Genomic DNA, 18,752 nt, shown 5'->3' with positions numbered 1-18,752 from the left:
GTACCCTGCTTGTATTTTGAATTTTAAAAAACTAAAAAAAATTTTTTTGAACTTCAAAAAAAAAATCCACAAACAATGCTGCTGTCTTACTACCACTTTCTATTCTAAAGAAGAGTTATTTATATAAAAATATATCATTTATAGTACCAAAAATTTTTTTGAGAACCTCCCTAAGAACCTGCTGTGCCTCTTTTCACTCTTCGGCTCTGCAGCACCTCCTCAGAGATCACAAACATCTGGCCCTTCCTTCAAACTGCCAACTCACTCTGGAGCAGATGTGAGACCACTGGTTGGAGTGGACGGATTGTGTTAGAATGGAGACAGGCTCCCATACCACAGGGGGACCTTCCTGCCACAGGCCACACTGGACACCAGTATGCCCACTCCCAAACTCCAGCTCTGACACTGAGCGGCCAGCTCACTCTCCCTCTTTTCTCCACACAGATTCGAGAACAAAATCGACAAGATGTGAAGTCGGCAGGTCCTCAGTCCCAGCTCCTGGCAAGCGTCATTGCTGAGAAGAGCCGAAGCCCGGTACAGCAGAGGCTGCCCCTGGATGGAGGGGAAACATGTTTGTCTTCTGGGTCTTCCATGCCCGGGGCTGGGCAGCAGGACCCCTGAGTCTCATACCCACCTTTCCTTGTGATCTTGTGAGCCGATGCTCTTGCTGCAAAGTGGAGGTCCGCCTCGCAGGGGTGCCTTGAGGCCTGGGAGGATGATGTCTCATCACCCCCTCTGGGCACTGAGCGGGGGAACAGCAGCCCTGCCTGCCCACGGGAGTGATGCTGGCTTCCATTCTTTCTGGGTGGGGCTCTGCTTTGCCCTATTAGGTCCTCATGTAGTAGGGACTCATGGGCAGGAGGATGGTGGCTCTCGGGTGCCCCAGGTCTGCCCAGCCCTGCATATTTCTGACCTCTGTGCCAGGATATGGCATCACCCAGCCAGAGCTCTGGAAGGATGCTCATGTACCCACTGAGAGGCAGGAGGGACTCCTATACATAGGGACAGGTAGCTGTCTATACAAACCCATGTAGAGTTAGACAGTATATAGTTATTGTTTTCGTGCTTGAGATAGAAGAGTGTTTTGTCTAGTGCTTCGCAAAATGGGTGAGTTTCCGAGTTCTGGCATGTGTTTGAAGACATCATTGCTCATTGCAAGGTCACAGTGGGCATGGCATTTTCCATACACTAAAAAGTACGGAAATACAGGAAATGTTCCCCTCTACAGAATAGATTGAGATGAGGTACCAACACAGTGCAGGTGCCCATGGGCGGGAGAAGCATGGGAGTTGTATCATCACACCCACCTCCACCCCACTCACACTCAGCAAGATGAGGAGTGCTGAACACACTCAGGGTCAAGGACAGGAATAGCCCATGATTCTGGGAGGGTGGTGAGAGTTTAATTCAATGAGCAAAATTGTTTAGAAAATGAAAAGCAACTCTGCCATTCATGCCAAGTGCTCTTCTCAGAGTCCCTCTTCAGGGGTTCTCAGATGCTCTTCTGATTCCATATTCCTTACACTGGGCCTGCCGCTGCCTCCCTTCTGTAAGGAGCCTGGGGCCCATCATCAGAAGACCCTGCGGGCCAGGGCAGGGAGGACTGGTGGGCTCCACACTGCTTTGCTCCTCTGCAGCTTCAGAGCACTGCATTCTCCATTGCCAGGATGAGGATGCTGAATAGGAAAAGGGGCTGAGGAGTCGGAATTTTAGTCCCTGTCTTGGGACTAAAGCTTCAGAAGATTCCTGAAGCTTAACCAAGGCTGATCATATACCCAGAGCCAGGGACTCCACAAAGGTGGCAAAACACAGTGATTTTGCCAATGTCCCTGCAGGGACCTGCAGTACAGGCAGGTTGAAGATTCAAGACTCAGGAACTTGGCCCCTTTTAATTCATGACTGTGTGCACAACAGGACTAACAGTTTGGACTGAGAATGCTGAAGGCGCTATGTTTTGCATATGACTTAATGCTGTGTGTTGTGGCTTGCACTGCTGTTAGGGGATGGGGGCAGGGCAGTTGTGGGGAATGGCTGGCATGAAGCTTGCTTGAGCCAATGCTATGTTTGCTGGGCTTTGGCTGAGTGATTGGGCCACCAACTGTATTTGCATAGTGATGGCTTGGAAGTGTCCGTAGAAGGGATTACAATAAAGGTGTGTCATTCTTCTGCTTGGGAGCATCCTTTGATTTCATTTTAGGGGCAGAGTGTGCATCCCCTGTATTCATCCCAGCAGTTGCAAAATCTGGGTCTGAGGGTGAGCTAGCAAGGGGCAGGAATGAAAAACCCTTACCCCAAGGCCCTGAGCTGTTTCCAAGGAGCTGCATGCCACGTTCTCCCTAGCAAGACCACTGGCAGCCACATGAGTCTAAAAGGAAGCTGGGGCCTGCACCCCACCTGTGGCGTTCAGAGAGCAACACACGCTCTGTGGTTAACTTTCAGTCTACAGAGAGCCAGCTGATGTCCAAGGGCGACGCAGATACCAAAGATGATTCAGAGGAGACGGTGCCCAACCCCTTCAGCCAACTCACTGACCAGGAGCTGGAGGAGTACAAGAAAGAGGTGGAGAGGAAGAAACTAGAACTTGATGGTAAATAACCCCGAGGCACCACTGCTCCAAAATCTCCCAGGGGGTGGAGGGGAGAACTCAAGACCACCCGGAGAGGACCTTCCTACTCCATTGCAAAATAATACTCTTATTACCATCATTCTGTTAATTGTAATAATGCCCCTCTTCACTCTGTGCTTAACAGTTGTATGGTGTCTCCAGGACCTCACTAGACCCTCCCACCTGGGCATAAAGGGGTTAAGGATCCTTAGTGCTTAGCAGAGTGCCTGGGAATACAGCTCAAGTCAGCGAGCACCAGATAAACATCAGCTATGATAGTTTTAATAGTCTTAATTTTATTTTCTATCAGGTCTGGTATAATTAGTCTTGGCAATCACAACTCTCCACCAGCTGACATCTTTTTGTTTTCCTTTTTCTCCTTTTTTTTTTCCTTGTTTCTCTTCCTTAACCAGGCCCAGGTGAGATTTGAACCCATCTGCCCCTGGTGTTTAGGGCCAGCACTCTAATGACTGAGCTACGGTGCCCAGCTTCTCACTCCTTTATTTCAGACTCTTTAGTCGGGCCTCTTTCTTCATGTTGATTACTAAATATTCATACTCACAGTATTTGTAAGCCCTCATTCATGCCTTCGTTCCTCTTGGCTTTCCTGATCCAAAGTTATCAACACTTCAGGTTCCATTTCAAACCCCCTTCTAGCTGGGAAGGCCTCCTGTTACCCTCTGCACCCCACCTATAGTGACTTGTCTCTTCTGTTTGCTTCTGGAGCTCTTGGGTCTAAGACACATAATTTAGCTTGTGGGTGTGTCCACCAGTCTAAGCTGTCACCCCTCAGTAGGTGGTTCTCTGTAGATCCACCTCTTGCCCATTGTTGGTGCTTACAACCTAAAGTGCCTGGCTGGTCCTCTTCAGAGGCAGGACAAGAATGCAGACCAGGCTCTCGGCTGGCCATCCACACCAAGCGTGACATTCTCCATTGGTGTATGCACTGATGAAGAAAATGACCCTACTCTGACTGTCCTGTTTGACTTCAGAGGAAGCAGCAGAAACAACATGACTAGGGAACAGCTAACTTCCACCAGAAGGTCATTGTCAGCCAGGGGAAATGATGATCAGGTAGAAAAAAGGCATTTTTAAATGCTGTCTCGGCCCATCTCTTCTCTATTTGACTCCTGTTCTGAGGTGGGTTTCTTTATTTCAGGAGAGAAAGAAACCACTGCAGAGGAGCCTGGCTCACCTCTGAAGTCTGCCCCTGCTTCCCCAGTGCAGAGCCCAGAAAAGAAGGCAGAGACAAAGAGCCCAGTGGTTTCTCCTTCCAAGTCTTCAGAGGGTGAGTGGAGTTGAGCAGGCTGGGAGGGAGGCAAGCACAGCCACAGGCTGAGAAAGTTGTCTACATGGAGGGCAGGGCAGGTCACACACTGAGGGGACCCTGCCTTCAACAGGTGTTGCTTTCCCAATCCAAAAATATTTCCCCTCTGCTATTTCTAGGGAATCTGAAATAGAGTTACCAAATTTCAACTTGTTCCCTTCACAATCTATGACAATACACCTTACCATTTAAGCCTGGTATAAGCAATGATGAGTGAGTTAATGACCAATCCACAGCCTCCTCACCCGTAACTCAGACTGGCTGGGGCTGCTGGGCCTTTCCAGATGTGCTAGCCAGGTTCTCGGACTTCAGTGTGCATGGGGACCACCTGAAGGTCTTGTTAAAGTGAGGATTCTGATCATTAAGTCTGGGATGGCGCCTAAGGCTCAGGTGAAGCCTATGCTGTCATTCTCACGCTTAATTGCACATTGGAATCACCTGGGGATCAGGATTGACCATTTCTGAGTTAAATGGTCTGGGAGAAAGGTTGAGGAGTCCAGCCTGGAGTTTTAAAATCTCTCCAGGGGAATCTGAAGTGTAGTCCAGGTCAAGATCAGCTGCCATAGAGAGGTACTAGTTTAAAGAACTGGGTTTTAGGCCCAACCGAACTGCTAACTAATAATAACTACTAATTTTAGAAAATCAAATAACCTTTCTGTGCCTCAGTTTCCTTGTCTGTCAAATGAGGCTACTAATATTTTCTGTTTTTAAAGTTTTTATATGTATAAGGGAAGTGTAGGTGAAAGCATACTTTGAAGACTAAAAGTGTGACTTAAATATAAAATGTAATTGTGGTTGTGATTAATAGTATACATACAATGGATAATAATACTGTTCTAGTCACTAGCCAGCTAAATCAAATGAAATGTGTCTTTAGGGAGCTCCTAGAATCACTTCAGGGCATGGCCACTTCTCTCCTGGGTTCCCCAGAGATCCCCATGACACAGGGCTGTACTGCTTTTCAGAGAGCAGCAACTTGGTGGCCTGTTGGGCTCTCCCCCATGAGTAGAATGGCCACACGGGTAGATTTCCATAGAATCTCCCAATTCCTGAGTGCCTGCACACGTGAACTGTACCTTGAGTGCTGGCCCAGCATTGCCAGAGGAAACCCATCTGCTTGAGGCCAGAGCCCCAAGTGGATGTCCCCCAACTGTTTGTGTTCATTGTGTCTCATCATGGTGTTGTCAATCTGTCTCCACAATGTCTTCCTTTCTCTTCCCATTTGTGCCTTCATCAAAGGAGTTTCCTCCGATTCTGAATACTTGTCTCTGTAGTAAGTATAGAGAGGCTGTTTACTAACTCACTCCAACACTTGCAATGGGGGAGGGAGGATTCTTTCAAAAGAAATATATTTCTCCACAGGTTTTTTTCTTACAACTCACAACCCTGCCTTTGGGAGGTTTCCTGGCTGTAAAATTCATGGGTAACTCCACCTGTGCTGTATGTGGACTAGACTTCTCTGTGGGAGATGCGGACATACATACGGCACACATACACAAACACCCTCCCAAAGTGAGAGGGCAGTGGGGCCAGCTCTCAGGCACGCCCTGAGGGCAGAGTGCACAAGGCCCTTAAGAATTTTCCCCACCCTGTTCCTAAGGTACAGACACCTCAAAGGAGCCCATGACCCCTTCTGGGGCTGTGGGCCAGAGCCTGAATGTCTTTGGGGACCAACTGCCCTGTAGGGATGCTTAGAGGGCCTGGCTTGCTAGGATCCTCAGCATCCATCAGCACATGTGTTCCAACCGTAGGAGGGAGCCCAGGGCTGGAGAGGAGGTTCATGGCAGGAGTGGGTCAAGGAGGTGGCAATTTCATATGAGCTCCTTGGAAGGTCAGTGGGCAGGAGGGTGTGGGATGGACGGGACACTGTTTACCCAAGCCTGCTATCATACCCACTGTAGCAGGATTTGTCATCCTCCCCTGCAGAGGTACACTGTGGTTGAGTTGTGAGAAAGTTCAAGCTTCCCGAAGACACTTCCTGGAGCACAGCCAGAGCTGGAGAGCACAGCTGTAGTGGGGCAGCCCCTGCATGATGGGAGCATGAGTTGCAGTTGTGGGAGGTGACTGGTGTGACTTCGTAGCCAGGCTGCTCCATGGCTTGCCCAGCTCCTCAGGGCACATGGGGCTGACTGACCAGGCACCATTTATACTTTCACTAAATCCTCACCTACCAGATCAGGGAAAGCTTTTCCACTCATTTGTCTCTATGCCTTTAAATCCTCTTGTGCTGAGTCACTTGATGTTACTCCTCATGTGTCTCCTGACTCCTACCTGGCCATCAGAGAAAGCCTTTGCATCTGGCCATCTGTGCCAGCTCCCTCTCTTTGACTAGTTCCTGACTGACCCCTGGCTCTGCTGACTCCACCCACCACTGACCCCCTAGGGCGGAGGTCCTCAAACTACGGCCCGTGGGCCACATCAGGCAGTGTGATTGTATTTGTTCCCGTTTTGTTTTTTTACTTCAAAATAAGATATGTGCAATGTGCATAGGAATTTGTTCATAGTTTTGTTTTTTTTATTAAATCATAGCTGTGTACATTAATGCGATCATGGGGCACTATACACTGGTTTTATAGACCATTTGACACATTTTCATCACACTGGTTAACATAGCCTTCCTGGCATTTTCTTAGTTATTGTGTTAAGACATTTACGTTCTACATTTACTAAGTTTCACATATACCTTTGTAAGATGCACCACAGGTGTCCGGCCCCCCAGTGGTCTGAGGGACAGTGAACTGGCCCCCTGTTTAAAAAGTTTGAGGACCTCTGCTAGGGGTACTGGCTATGGCTGCAAAGAAATAGCTCTGTATTTGATATCATATGATCTGCTCTGCTACTAACTAATGTAGCCACCTCAAGTAAGTTACTTAAAAACACTGCACAATAGCAGCCACATACACTGGAGCTGGCAGGTTCTAACCCAGCCTGGGCCTGCCAAACAACAATTACAACTACAAGTGAAAAAAGAAAAAATAGCCGGGTGTTGTGGTGGGCACCTGTAGTCCCAGCTACTCTGGAGGCTAAGGCGAGAGAATCACTTAAGCCCAAGATTTTGATGTTGCTGTGAGCTGTGACACCACAGCACTCTACCAAGGGTGACATAGTAAGACTCTATCTCTAAATAAATAAATAAATAAATCACTGCAGAATAGGAGAATAACACAAATCCTTGCCCTTCTTAACTCACAGCATCGTTGTCAGGATAAAATGAGCTACTGAATATTAAATTAATATGCTTACCACATTCTCCAAATTGCAAGAGCTATATATAACAGTTGACATTTTAAACCACTAAGTTTTAGGGTGTTTGTTATGCAGCAATAGATAGTTATTAAATTGATGTATAATGGGAAGTTTTAAGGAATTATTTCTTCTGTGGATTGACTAGAGTTGACTGGGATTAGCCAGATGGGTCCTGTGCTCTGTGTGATGTCAGCTGGGAACTTGAGTAAGCTGGAACTTCCAAGATGATGCACTCATGTGTCTGGTGCTTGACAGGAGCAGCTAGACAACTGGGTCAGCTGGGACACTGGGATGGCTGTGTCTCCTCTCTCTCTCTCTCCATGTGGTCTCAGGGCCCTTCCATGTGGCCTGTCCACATGTGTTTTCATCAGGGTAGTTGGACTTTATACCTCGTGGTCTAAGGTTCCCAAAACTATAAAAATAGAAGTTTCTGTGCCTTCTTAAATCTTCCTTTGCATTCTTTTGGTTATGGGGAGCTATGTGGCCACCCTGATTCAGTGTGGGAGGGGACTGCACAAGCAAGCAGGAGCATGCCTGGAGGCATGGCTCGCTGGGGCCATGCCACACACTGACTATACCACACATTAAAAGTACATTTGGGTGTTCAGGAGAACATTTATGTTCCAGCCATGGGAAGTGGAAGGGAGGTACAGTGTGTCTACTGTATCTATTTACAAGAAGGTTCACTTTCTTTCCTATCATTGGTGCTCTCATCCTTGGGGGAGGTAGAATTGGGAGGAGATATATTTCTAATCTCAAGTTTCCCAGTGTGTGGCCATTGGGCCTTGTGTATCAAAATTACATGGGGATCTGTGAAAAATATATACTTGTTGGCCCACCTTTTGTTTCAGAGTCTTTTGTGGGGATGAGACTGAGAAGCTGCATTTTTGCAAGTTTCCTTAGACCTCTCTGCATGGCTGGCACGTCCACTCATTGCTCAGCCACTTGCGGCTCTTCTGCTCTGTTCTTTGAGCACCCTGTGGACCTTTTTGACTGTTGCTGCATGAGCACCCAGCCCTTGTGTCGCTATAGATCACAGATGTTTTCAAGGTCTTTAATGAATCTTTCTATGGCTCCTCTGTGCAGTGGTGTGGAGCTACCTTCTCAACAGGGAAGTAAAAGCAGTGCATGGCAGTGACCAATTCCCAGTGCATTTGTTGTAAAGGTCATGATCAGTCTGGTTGACCTTGTGTCAGAAGCCAGTTGAAAAGTCTTGTGGTGAGCCCTCCCCACACTGATGTCTCCCCTGCTGCAAAGAGAGAACCTCTCTAAGCTGTGGGGATGTGGCTAGAGGTCATGGTTTAACGCTAAGATGTTAGCAAACCAGGTTCATCAGGCCAAGGTGGGAAAATGCAGCTTTGTTCCTTCAGTAAGGCAAGGTCTATGTTCCTTCCCTATGTCCTCACCTCACTACATTGACCCAGAAGAGCCCAGCTGCTGAGATGAAGAAAGGCATCCTCCATCGAACCTTCACCTGGTCTTACTTGGCAAAATTCAGCAGCAATGAACATGGCTCAAGCGTGTTGTAACTGAGATGGATGATGGTTGTCAGAGAAATAAAAGGCAGTTTTTGTGCTGAACAGTCTACTTGGGTGATGAATGGATTCTTAAAAGAAAGGATAAATGGCACACGCAAGTGTAAAATGAACATAGGAGCAGTAGTTGTGGAGGTGGGCAAGATCATTGTCCAGTTTCAGAGGAGGCCACACAAGTAAAGTATGGCTTGAACCAGACCTTAGGGCGATGCACACTGGACTGGCAGACAGGAGTGAAATGGAAAATCTCACTCTAATTTATTTCAATTTAGAAGGGGAAAGGAGGGGATAGGCATAAAAAAAAAAACTGCTATTTTTACAGTTGCTGTTTTGGAAGTTCACATAGTGGAGAGGAAAGGAAAGATGATAAATTCTATCTGGAAGTGGGAATGAGAACCAAGAAAAACTTTAAGGAAGAGGTAACATTCAAGGAGATTCATCATGTGGGGTAAAGGTGGGGGACACAGAGAGGAGACAGAGGGAAATAGGATAGAATGCCAGGGGAAGGGGTTGTGTGGGGACTGAAAGTCTGAAGGGATGAGAGGAGAGTGGGCAGAGATGGTTGTGTCCATAACGGCTAATGGCATTCCAGCGTACCACTAGGTGACAGCCACAGGACACTGTGGCAGGTGAGAGCACTGGAGTAAGGGCTGAAGAATCGAAGACATTGGAGAATTTGGTAGCTCAGCAAAGACAGAACATGGCCCAAGGAGTGGAAAGAGTGGGAGCCAATGGCCAAAGTTTTTGGTACTAAGAGGAAGCTAGTGCTCAGAAGTGGTCAGGAGAGGGCCTCGTTACAGTGAGACCTCACCCAAGTAGTTAACACTCCTCTATTCTCACGGTCCACAAGTAACCACAACTCCCCCCTGTGAAACCATAGATTTCCCTACCTTACCTATAAAGACCCCTAGGCTTTTCCTAAAACCTAGTTCTTCACCCACTCTTCCCCAAATACTGGTTATACCTCCCCCATTGCCCACATTCCCATGTAGGGGAGAGTGCTGGGACTCGTTCTTGTGATGTGGCAACACATACACCTGCCACACTCATTTACACGCATCACACACGCACCTGTCCTCACACTTATGAGTGTCCCAGTTGCACACTACCCATGCTCACACTCATGCACACCAGTCATACACATAGTCACACACACACACACTCACTCACATTTCTTTCAGTTCTTTCCTTCGTGTGGGGAAAAGTATACTGACCTGCAGATCCGTGTCCTTGAGGCCTCCCTGTCATTTTCCTGCCCACTCAGCCTTCTAGCTGTGAAGTAGGGAGGGAGCGAACTGGATGGCCTGTACACTACTCTCTACTTCTCAGCGTCTGTGTTCTCAGTTTCTGCTCCCTCAATGACCTCAAAATATCCAGCCATTTTGAAGCTTGTGTGGAAGTAAGGTAAGGGACAGAGCGGGCAGGGGAGGAAGGATGGCAGGAAGGCTTAGTTTCTAGGGTCTGAGCAGCTCTCACCTTGAACATGGCATCAATCTCAACAAGTTCCCCAAGGGGAATAAAGACCGGCTGCTAGAATGTGTTGACCCGGGTCTTCCCCTTTCTGCTAACACTCAAGTCTTGGAAACATGCTCCATGTCACTCAGGGAATCCCATTCTCCCTCTGCCTTCACCTCTGCCTGCTGGGAAGATACTCTTCTTAGTTCTCAAAGTTCCTCTCTTGTGTAGAAAATGAAATGAGTATGAAAACATTGGAATTTCTGTATTTTTAATGGTGAAGCTGACTGGTTACCACTGAGACGTATGTGACACGCTCCCCACTTCCAACAGCCTTTCTCCTCCCCTGTGTCTGTTCCCTCCTTCCAGCCTAGAAAAGCTCTGAGCTGGACCCCAGCTGGGCCCCCTGCCATGTTCAGACATCAACCAATATCAGAGATCGACCAAGTATTACATTTGTAGATGAGAACCCAGAGGGCTTGTTCCCAGGGCTGGGCTTACTTTGCAGAATTGCCTAGAAATGGTTCTATTAACCCCAAGTAGAAGCAAGTAGAAGCTGTCACCTGAATAAACTCTCACTGGTTATGTCTTTTGATCTTTTTCTAGATGGCATTAGGAAGACAGAAACAAGCAAAGCCCCCACAGAGCCGGAAACAGCCCAACCAGAGGGGGTGGTGGTCAATGGGAGGGAGGAGGAGCAGACGGCGGAGGAAATCCTCAGCAAAGCCTTGAGCCAGATGACCACTAACGCTGACACGGATGTTGATACCTCTAAGGACAAAACTGAGTCAGTCACCAGCGGCCCCATGTCCCCAGAGGGCTCACCTTCCAAGTCTCCCTCAAAGAAGAAAAAGAAATTCCGAACCCCCTCCTTCCTGAAAAAGAGCAAAAAGAAGGAAAAAGTGGAGTCCTGATGTGTGACCCCTTGGTCTCCCTCTGCCTCCTCTCTCTCTTCCTGTCCCTTCCCTCTCCCATCTCTGTCCCTGGAAGCACAGGGCCCAGGAGGGATAGAATAGGACCCTGGATCACACTCCAAGGGGGGACTTAGAGATCACCTGACCAACCCCTCACTTTACAATTGCCCCAGAGACATCCAGTGACTTGCCCAAGGTCACACAGCTAGTTAGCAGCAAAGAGCCTGCACTAGAATTCAGGTCTTCTGACTTCCAGTCCAGTGCTCCTCCCACTACACAACACTGCCTAGTTGTGGGGCACCCTGGTTAGGATGCTGCCCACCAATCTGAGCCCAGGGCAGGAGTGCCAGAAATGGGCTGTGAGCTTTCACGGGCTCAGACTAAATCTGACAGGTTGAGGCCTCCCCTGAGTAAGGTCCATTTCTTCACAGGAATCCAATCTTCTGCTGGTGGAGCTGTCTCCACATTTAGAAATCTCTCCTCTGTTCCATTTCAGGTCCCTACCCTGTTGCTCAAAGTAACCAGCCAAATTATCCCACTCCCTCTAAAAGAAGTTAATCTTTGTTCCCAAAGGCTGATGGCTTAGCTTGTATTTCCCCAGATGCTAACCTTGAGCTTTCTTCATGGAACCTCTAGAGTGATGGGTGGAAGAGCTGTCGGAGGTGGCAGACACAGGGCAAGCCAAGTAAGCCTGAGCACTGCTGGTGGTTTCAACAAGATAGGGAACCGGGAACTTGACCCATTTGAATTGTGCACCTCAGGCGCTTCAACACGAAAACCAAATTTAGCATAGGAAGAAGTTGTCTCATGCTCAGGGCAGAAATTTGGGGAAAATTTAATCTTCTCTTGGCCTTGGGTTGTACAAGGAGGATCAAAACAGCACAGGCAATGCTCTGACTTTCTAGCTTTGCATGACATGTGCAGCAATGCGCTGTACCTGGCTCACTCCTGTCCAGCAGTCAGGTGTACCCTTACCCTCCCTCAAACCTAGAAGCACTTGCTTGCATCCTGAAACTGGCATTTTGACCTTGGCTCCTTTGGGGTTCCAACTCTGAGTTACTCTGGGTCCACCAGGGGAGAATGAGCTCTTCAGGATTAATCCTCTTGGACTAAGTCCCAGAGAAATGCTTGGGTGCCCCCAGCACTGTCACTATCTGTCTGTCCTAGGGTGTGGTAATAGCCACAGCTATTGTTGTAAATGCCAACACTATCTTTTCATATTCTTCCATGGGGCATTGATTAATGAGCATTGTTGACTCCTAAAGATTAGACAATCCATTCTCTTTAAAGCACAGTGTCTTCAAAGAATATTTTTCCTCTTGTCCTGATTATTGTAAAAATATTTTTGAAGGTTCTTAATCATAGTTTTCCACTTTTGACCACTTAGCATCTATAGACACTGTGCAGGCTTCACATGTGCTATATCCTTTAATCCTCACAATAATCCCTTGAGGTGGGTAAGATCATTCCCATTTTACAGGTGAGGAAACTGAACCCCCAAAAGGACAATTGACTTGCCTCATGTGGTTTGGGTAGAAAGGTCTGGAGCCTGGGTTTGAACCCAAGTTGGTCTGAGTGGCCATTCAATGGTTATGAATGTACAACTTGGATCCCCAACAGTGGTGGTTTTAGTCCAGGGCTCATTTCTGTGCATAATGTTAGTGCTTGGAGCGAAGGTGGGAAACTACCTGTGTTCACCCTCACTGGTGCGCATGGACTTCCTGGATGGCATGGGCTGTGGCCGTGCTGATGCTGCTCTTCTAACAAAGAAGAGGCAGGAGCCTTCTGGTTGGTGGGGGATATACCATCCATAGTTGCAACTTGAGAAGGAAGGGAACTGACATATGAGCAAGGTAAACCTCCTACTGTGTCTCTCTAGTGCAGACTGCAGCTGCTAACCCAGGCCCCTCTCTCTGTTCGGCTTCCTGATTTGGTTAACCCCATGATCAGGGTCACCAATGCCTCAGAAAAATCTGTCATGTGTGAAATGCCTTTAAACACCAATCATTTGATGCTGTCTTTGAAAAAAATAGAGTTCATGTTTATTCATCCTTTCACAGTATTTGTTAAGCATCCACTAAGCATCAGGCATTAAGCTGGCATTAAAGGAGAGCAGTTGTCATGACTAGAATAATAAGTGGCAAGCAATGTTGGGAGAAGGGTGCACATGACCTCTGATGCAGCCTTTTTTGCGTGAGTGGTTGTGGTTCAGAGATGATGTTGATTGAGTCTGCCTCCAACCATTTCTCTTTATTCTGTTTGCACAGCAAGACCTCATTTCGGTGAGAATGCTGGAATCTTGCTGATGCATCACCCTTGGAATTTACGCCCTGGGTGTACCTCCTGCTTATCAGTAGTTCATTCCTCTTGAACCACACACTGAGCCAGGATCAAGGGTCAGACATGAGGGTGGGCATAGTTCCTACTCTCAAGGAGTTCACGGCATAGGAGGTGTGTAGACAAAGTGCAAAATAGGCAAGAGCACCGACGTGGCATAAGGAAATAACAGTAAACTACCTTGAGGGCCAGAGAAACCTTCCTGAAAGGAAGCAATGGCTGTTAGCTTTTCAACAAAGGAATGTTTTAAGACAACAAAAGGGTTGGCAGGGCATTCTGGGATGAGGGAAGAACATGTGCAAAGGTGTGAAATGCCGTGGTGGGTTCCACTGGAACACAACATTGCCAGAGCACTGTGTGTAAGGCACGGGTTCACCTCCCTGGGAGATAGGGCTGGACCCTGAGGAAACAAATCCATAGATGGGGTGGAGGAGCTGGACTCAGCGTGGAAGGGCTTTGGAGTTACTGAGGGCTTTAAATCAGGGTAGAGTTATGATCAGACTTGCATTTTAGGAAAATCCCTTTATTGGGCTAAGTGGAGAAGACTGAAGGGAATGGGGTGGGCGTGTGGGAGCTACATTGAGGCCCTCTGAAACATTGGTACTAGACATGTGGGCAGGCCTTACCCTATATACCCTTTCCCTTTATAGCAAATAGTTTCCAGCACAAAATTCATTTCCATGAAATTCTATGGATAAAGCTGAGAGAGGTTTTTGACAAGGAGAAGGAAATACTCAGAGCTAACGTATCTGGATTTCATTTTGTCTTGGTTCAGAGTTGCTGGGAGAACTGTGGAGTCATTCTGCAGGTTTCTCCTTCCCCTGTATGTGTGAATTGCCACACACTCAGCTCCAGGCTTGAGGACATGTCCCGAATGCTGTAGAAAAACGTGCTGTAGAAACAGACATGTGGTCTAAACAAAACTGCCCGCTTTTAGGGTGAGAGGAAGGGGCATTTTCTCTGGCTCTGGGTAAAAGTTGGCTGTAAGTGTTTGACTGGGGTAGACATGTGTTCCAGGGTTTAGAATTGGTAGGAAATAGGTTTATTTCTAGTCGAGCTACTGTGCTTGGCTATGCCACAGAAAAGAGATAACCTGTGAGCGAATCTGCTGCACTGTGGCTGAGCTGGAACGTGGAGAGGCTTCTGAGCTTATTCCCATCAGAAGGCAGGCAGGAGGTGGGGCGGGGAGGAAGAGGGATAGGTGGCTGCAGAGAGGCAGGCCTCTCCAATGGCTCTCCATGCCCTGGTGGCCAGCACCCAGCAGTAAGTGTGGGAGAGCCATCCTCCCCACATGACCTTTCCCCAAACTGCACCAAGTGCTGTCAAGAGAACTCCCTAGCCCATGTCTGGGCTTCACTAGAGCCTCCTGGCTTACAGGTGACCCAAGTAACTGTCCTGCTTTGGCCAGTCGACCCCCTCAGCTCTCTTCCAACTAAAGTGAGGTTCTTCCTCTGTGACAGGTGCTTCTTAAAGGATTTGGGGGGCTTTGGATGATAAGGAACAGTAAGTTCTTACAGTGAGAACCCCACTGTAAAGCCCTGCTTTGCACCACTGATTTACACAGACTAAGCCTTGAATCCTGTTCTCCATGGATAACACTACCCCTTGCTCATGGTGACGTGGCAAGATAGTCATTTGGGTGTTGCTTGGTGCTGTCGTAACAGAGGTCTACTGGCCTTGTCAGTGTGGGGAGAAATGCTATCAGTCCATTTCTTTGGTGGCTGTGGATTTGAAAAAACTATTTTCCCAACAGCATGATTCACTTCTGAAAGTCAAAAATGAATTTTGATTTTTTCCATAATGGATGTTTAGGGACAGACAGATGCACAGCCTACCCATAGGCCTGTGGCCCGTGTTTTTTCCTAAGTGCAAATTTCATGTTCTAGTTCCAGGCCGAGAGTAATCAGTTTTTGACTTTTTAACAAATGAGAGAACCTCAGCCCCTTACTCATTTTACACAAGTGGGGCAGACCCTTGAGTTGATTGGCACAGTTGTAGTGGACTCTGAGCATAGAGGAAACAGGTCTCCTCACAGCCTCTCATGCCTTGAGCCCAACTGGACTTTCTAAGACCACAACAACATTCTAATAGTCCAAGAAGAAATGAGAGAAAGAATAAATGTGTGCTCTCCACTCCCACAGAAAGGATAGGCCACCCATGATTCAAAACCCAAGCGGGCATCATGTCCTCTGTTCTGAAAGGGATAATTTATTTGATGCACTATGTGACTTTAAGCTCACGAAATTATCTTCATGGGTTATCATCTACACACATTTCCACTTGCGCTGCAGTACGGAAGAGCATATGTGGTGGTGTGTCTCTTCCCCAAAGCCCTGTCTAACCTGCCTATCTGAATGTGGTGTACTTTTTGTCAGAAATGACAGACCACACGTAGAGCTCCACCACCAAAGCATGCCCAACACTTCAGTCTCTCACAGTGAGAAGCCACAGTCACCAGGAAGCAGTGTGTGGATTTCAAGGTGGCATGTCCTTTAGTGGAGAAAGCACTTTTCATCATTTTTATATAGACAAGTCCCTTGAGAGTGTAGGGGTCTCTTCTTAGGAATGGTTAGGAAGAATCTCCAGTTAGAAGTGTTCTTAAAAATACAGAAATAGTGGTTTGCGTTGGTTCATACTTGGGAGGATTAAGTGTTGCCAAATGGATGTTTGGCTCTGCTTGCCTTCAAGATGTTTCCCACAGCTGGGTCATCACTAGGAGAAATTGGAGCCTGCAGATGGAGGAGAGATGATCACTGTTGATGCAGGGGAGGGGTTTAGGAACAGCTGGGGTCAGAAGGCCAGTGTGAGAAAGCACTGGTAGCTTCCCTAGCAATCAGGTCCTCAGCCCTTTTCCTCCATCACTATCTCCCAAGCATCAGGATAAGTGAGCTATTATATGGCAAATCCAAGAGTTTGGGGCAGGGTGGGAGATTAACTGTTAGAAAGACTCTAAACTCCTCCCTCAGCAAATCATCTTGTTTAAAAGCCCAAAGGCCAGATCCTGTCTTTTAAAGTAAATCAGAAGGCGGATGATGGTTGGACCTGGGACAGAGGGGTCACACTTGAAAAACATCAAAGCCCCTTATAAAATGGGAATGTATTTCAGGGAACCCCACCTCAACATTTCAACTTCACTTTATGCCTGTTGGTCCTGTTTTGTGGGTGATTATTTGATACCTGAGGATTGCCCCACCTTTAAATTTCCTGCAATCTATGCTACAACCACTGAGTCCCAGGGTTTGTCCTCTCCCGGGAAGGGGTGGGTGGGGGAGAGCATAGTCCAGAGCCAGAGCTCCCCTGGCTCGGGTGTGGAGTAGCAGGAACCTGGTCTAGATAGAGTGCAGTGTTCTCTAAAGCTACCGATGGTTTCAGTGAAATGTCTGTGTCCGACAATCGTCCTGCAAGAATACTACTTACTGTCTTCCCTTGTACATACATTGTCGTGTTTGGCTTTTCCTAGTATTGTGAGGTTTCAAATCGGGGTTCCATGTAAATACTTTTTCTGCTACTAAAATGCCATCCCCCTGGATTGTGCATCACCCCCACAAATGGTTTCGCCTTTCTCTACGCTAACACTTTTTGAGCCACTGATGTGTAGACTGATGGTTAGTTCCTTGGCTTTTATTTTGCAATTTTATATATATATGCATATATAATATATATATTTATGGGTTGGTTTTGTATAGTTTTCTGTTTGAATCTCTGAGCGCCAAAGCTGCCCTTTGATTTTCACGAGAACTTTCCAAAGCCACGTCTTGAGCCTTTTTGCTGCTTTGGTGTCTGACTGTGTTGCCGGGGTGGTATCTCTGCCTGTGGATTTCTGTATGTATGTGCTGTTATCTCACCTGAAGATATTACCCTAGTAAATCTTAACGTGCTTGGCTTCCCGGTGTGTGTGTGACCCGTCTCTGTCGGCTCCTCAGATCTCCTGGCTCCCAGGAGACCGAAGTGAGGAAGGTTGGGGGGAAGGGGACATTTACAGAAATATTGACCATGCAAGAAACTTTTACCCTTGAGACCATTTCTTACATGTGGAAAGCTGAATATGTGTGTAACTGAATTCTGACTTGGGAAAGGAGATAATAAAATAACATAATCCTCTGAGAAGGAAAAGGCCATGTGGATTTGAAAACAGTTCTGTGAAGGAAGATGGATTTGTGTGGATTGGGATTGGGGGGTGGGGATTGCAAAGATAAACTGGTGGACAGCCCTGCAGGAAGCAGTGGATTCGGAATGGAAAGGAGTGGAATGGAAAGGAGTGTCAGGCCAGAACCAGAGGGCTGGAGAGAGTGAAGACGTCACCCCAAAGGGGGCAAAGGGAATGGAGAAACCGGGCAGGGAGAAAGGAAGAGAGACAAGAGGGAAAAGCCCACGTGGCCCTCCCAGTCTTGTTCACTGAAACACCGCTGGGCATGCTCAGTACTCATTGAGCAGCCCCCCACACGTGCCAGCTGCAGTCTAAAGGTCTCATCAGCTCTTCATCGAATCCTCTTAAAACCAAGAGACTGGTCCCATTATTGCTACCCATTTCACACATGAGGAAGCAGGTTCTGAAATAAGGTGACTTCTCATGGCTGAGTGCCCTGAGCACAAAAGCAATCTTGGGCATCATTCCCCAGCTGGCTGCTTGGGGCACATCTATTTCCCACATGCTGCCTATGTCCCAGGCCAGTGCCCACCTTCCTCCTCTTACAGCCAGGCATCTCGGTGACTCCCATAGGCTCCTGCAAACCTAGCAATGAAGAACCCGGGCCATTACTTGCCCCAAGGCCATCAGTTTCTCCTTTGCTAAAGTCACAAAGGAAACCACCTGTGAGAAACATGACTTCTCTGTACTGTTCACAGCCATGTGCATTGATCAAGTCAAGGACAGTAGTAACTGTGCTGACCCCACTGTATAATAAAGCTGCCTATGGTTTAAGATGGTGATGCTAACTTCCTAAATTTCCACTGTGGTGACTGAAGGGATACAAACATGGGAGCAGGATGCCCTCTGTCTGCCAGAAGTGTTAAGAAATTTCTCCAGAGTATGTACATTAGTTCCCCTTCTTCTTCTGGAGTAAGTTCCAAGATGCTGGAGCATGCCTGGAACCACAGATAATACTGAACCCTATAATATACATACATATCCGTGATGAAGTTAAATTGACAAATTAAGAACAGTAAGAAATTAAAAATAGGACGGCGCCTGTGGCTCAGTCGGTAAGGCGCTGGCCCCATATACCGAGGGTGACGGGTTCAAACCCGGCCCCAGCTGAACTGCAACCAAAAAATAGCTGGGCGTTGTGGCAGGCGCCTGTAGTCCCAGCTACTCGGGAGGCTGAGGCAAGAGA

General features: G+C 47.6%; 1 protein-coding gene across 3 annotated transcripts in view; it reads left to right on the top strand.

Moving 5' to 3' along the window:
* The window catches only part of ADD2 (adducin 2), a 110,967-nt gene extending 93,665 nt beyond the window's left edge, over positions 1-17,302 (top strand). For all 3 annotated transcript variants that reach the window (XM_053589234.1, XM_053589235.1, XM_053589233.1), the window contains 4 exons: positions 445-534; positions 2,440-2,587; positions 3,765-3,893; positions 10,775-17,302. In XM_053589234.1, the coding sequence (XP_053445209.1) occupies positions 445-534; positions 2,440-2,587; positions 3,765-3,893; positions 10,775-11,082 (675 nt within the window). In that variant the 3' untranslated portion in view covers positions 11,083-17,302. The remainder of the gene's footprint in view (positions 1-444; positions 535-2,439; positions 2,588-3,764; positions 3,894-10,774) is intronic.
* The last annotated feature ends 1,450 nt before the right edge of the window (positions 17,303-18,752 follow it).

This window comes from Nycticebus coucang, chromosome 4, assembly GCF_027406575.1.
Source record: "Nycticebus coucang isolate mNycCou1 chromosome 4, mNycCou1.pri, whole genome shotgun sequence".
Taxonomy (NCBI): Eukaryota; Metazoa; Chordata; class Mammalia; order Primates; family Lorisidae; genus Nycticebus; species Nycticebus coucang.
The sequence above is the reverse complement of the archived record's forward strand: the minus strand, read 5'-3'. Positions and strand labels throughout refer to the sequence as shown.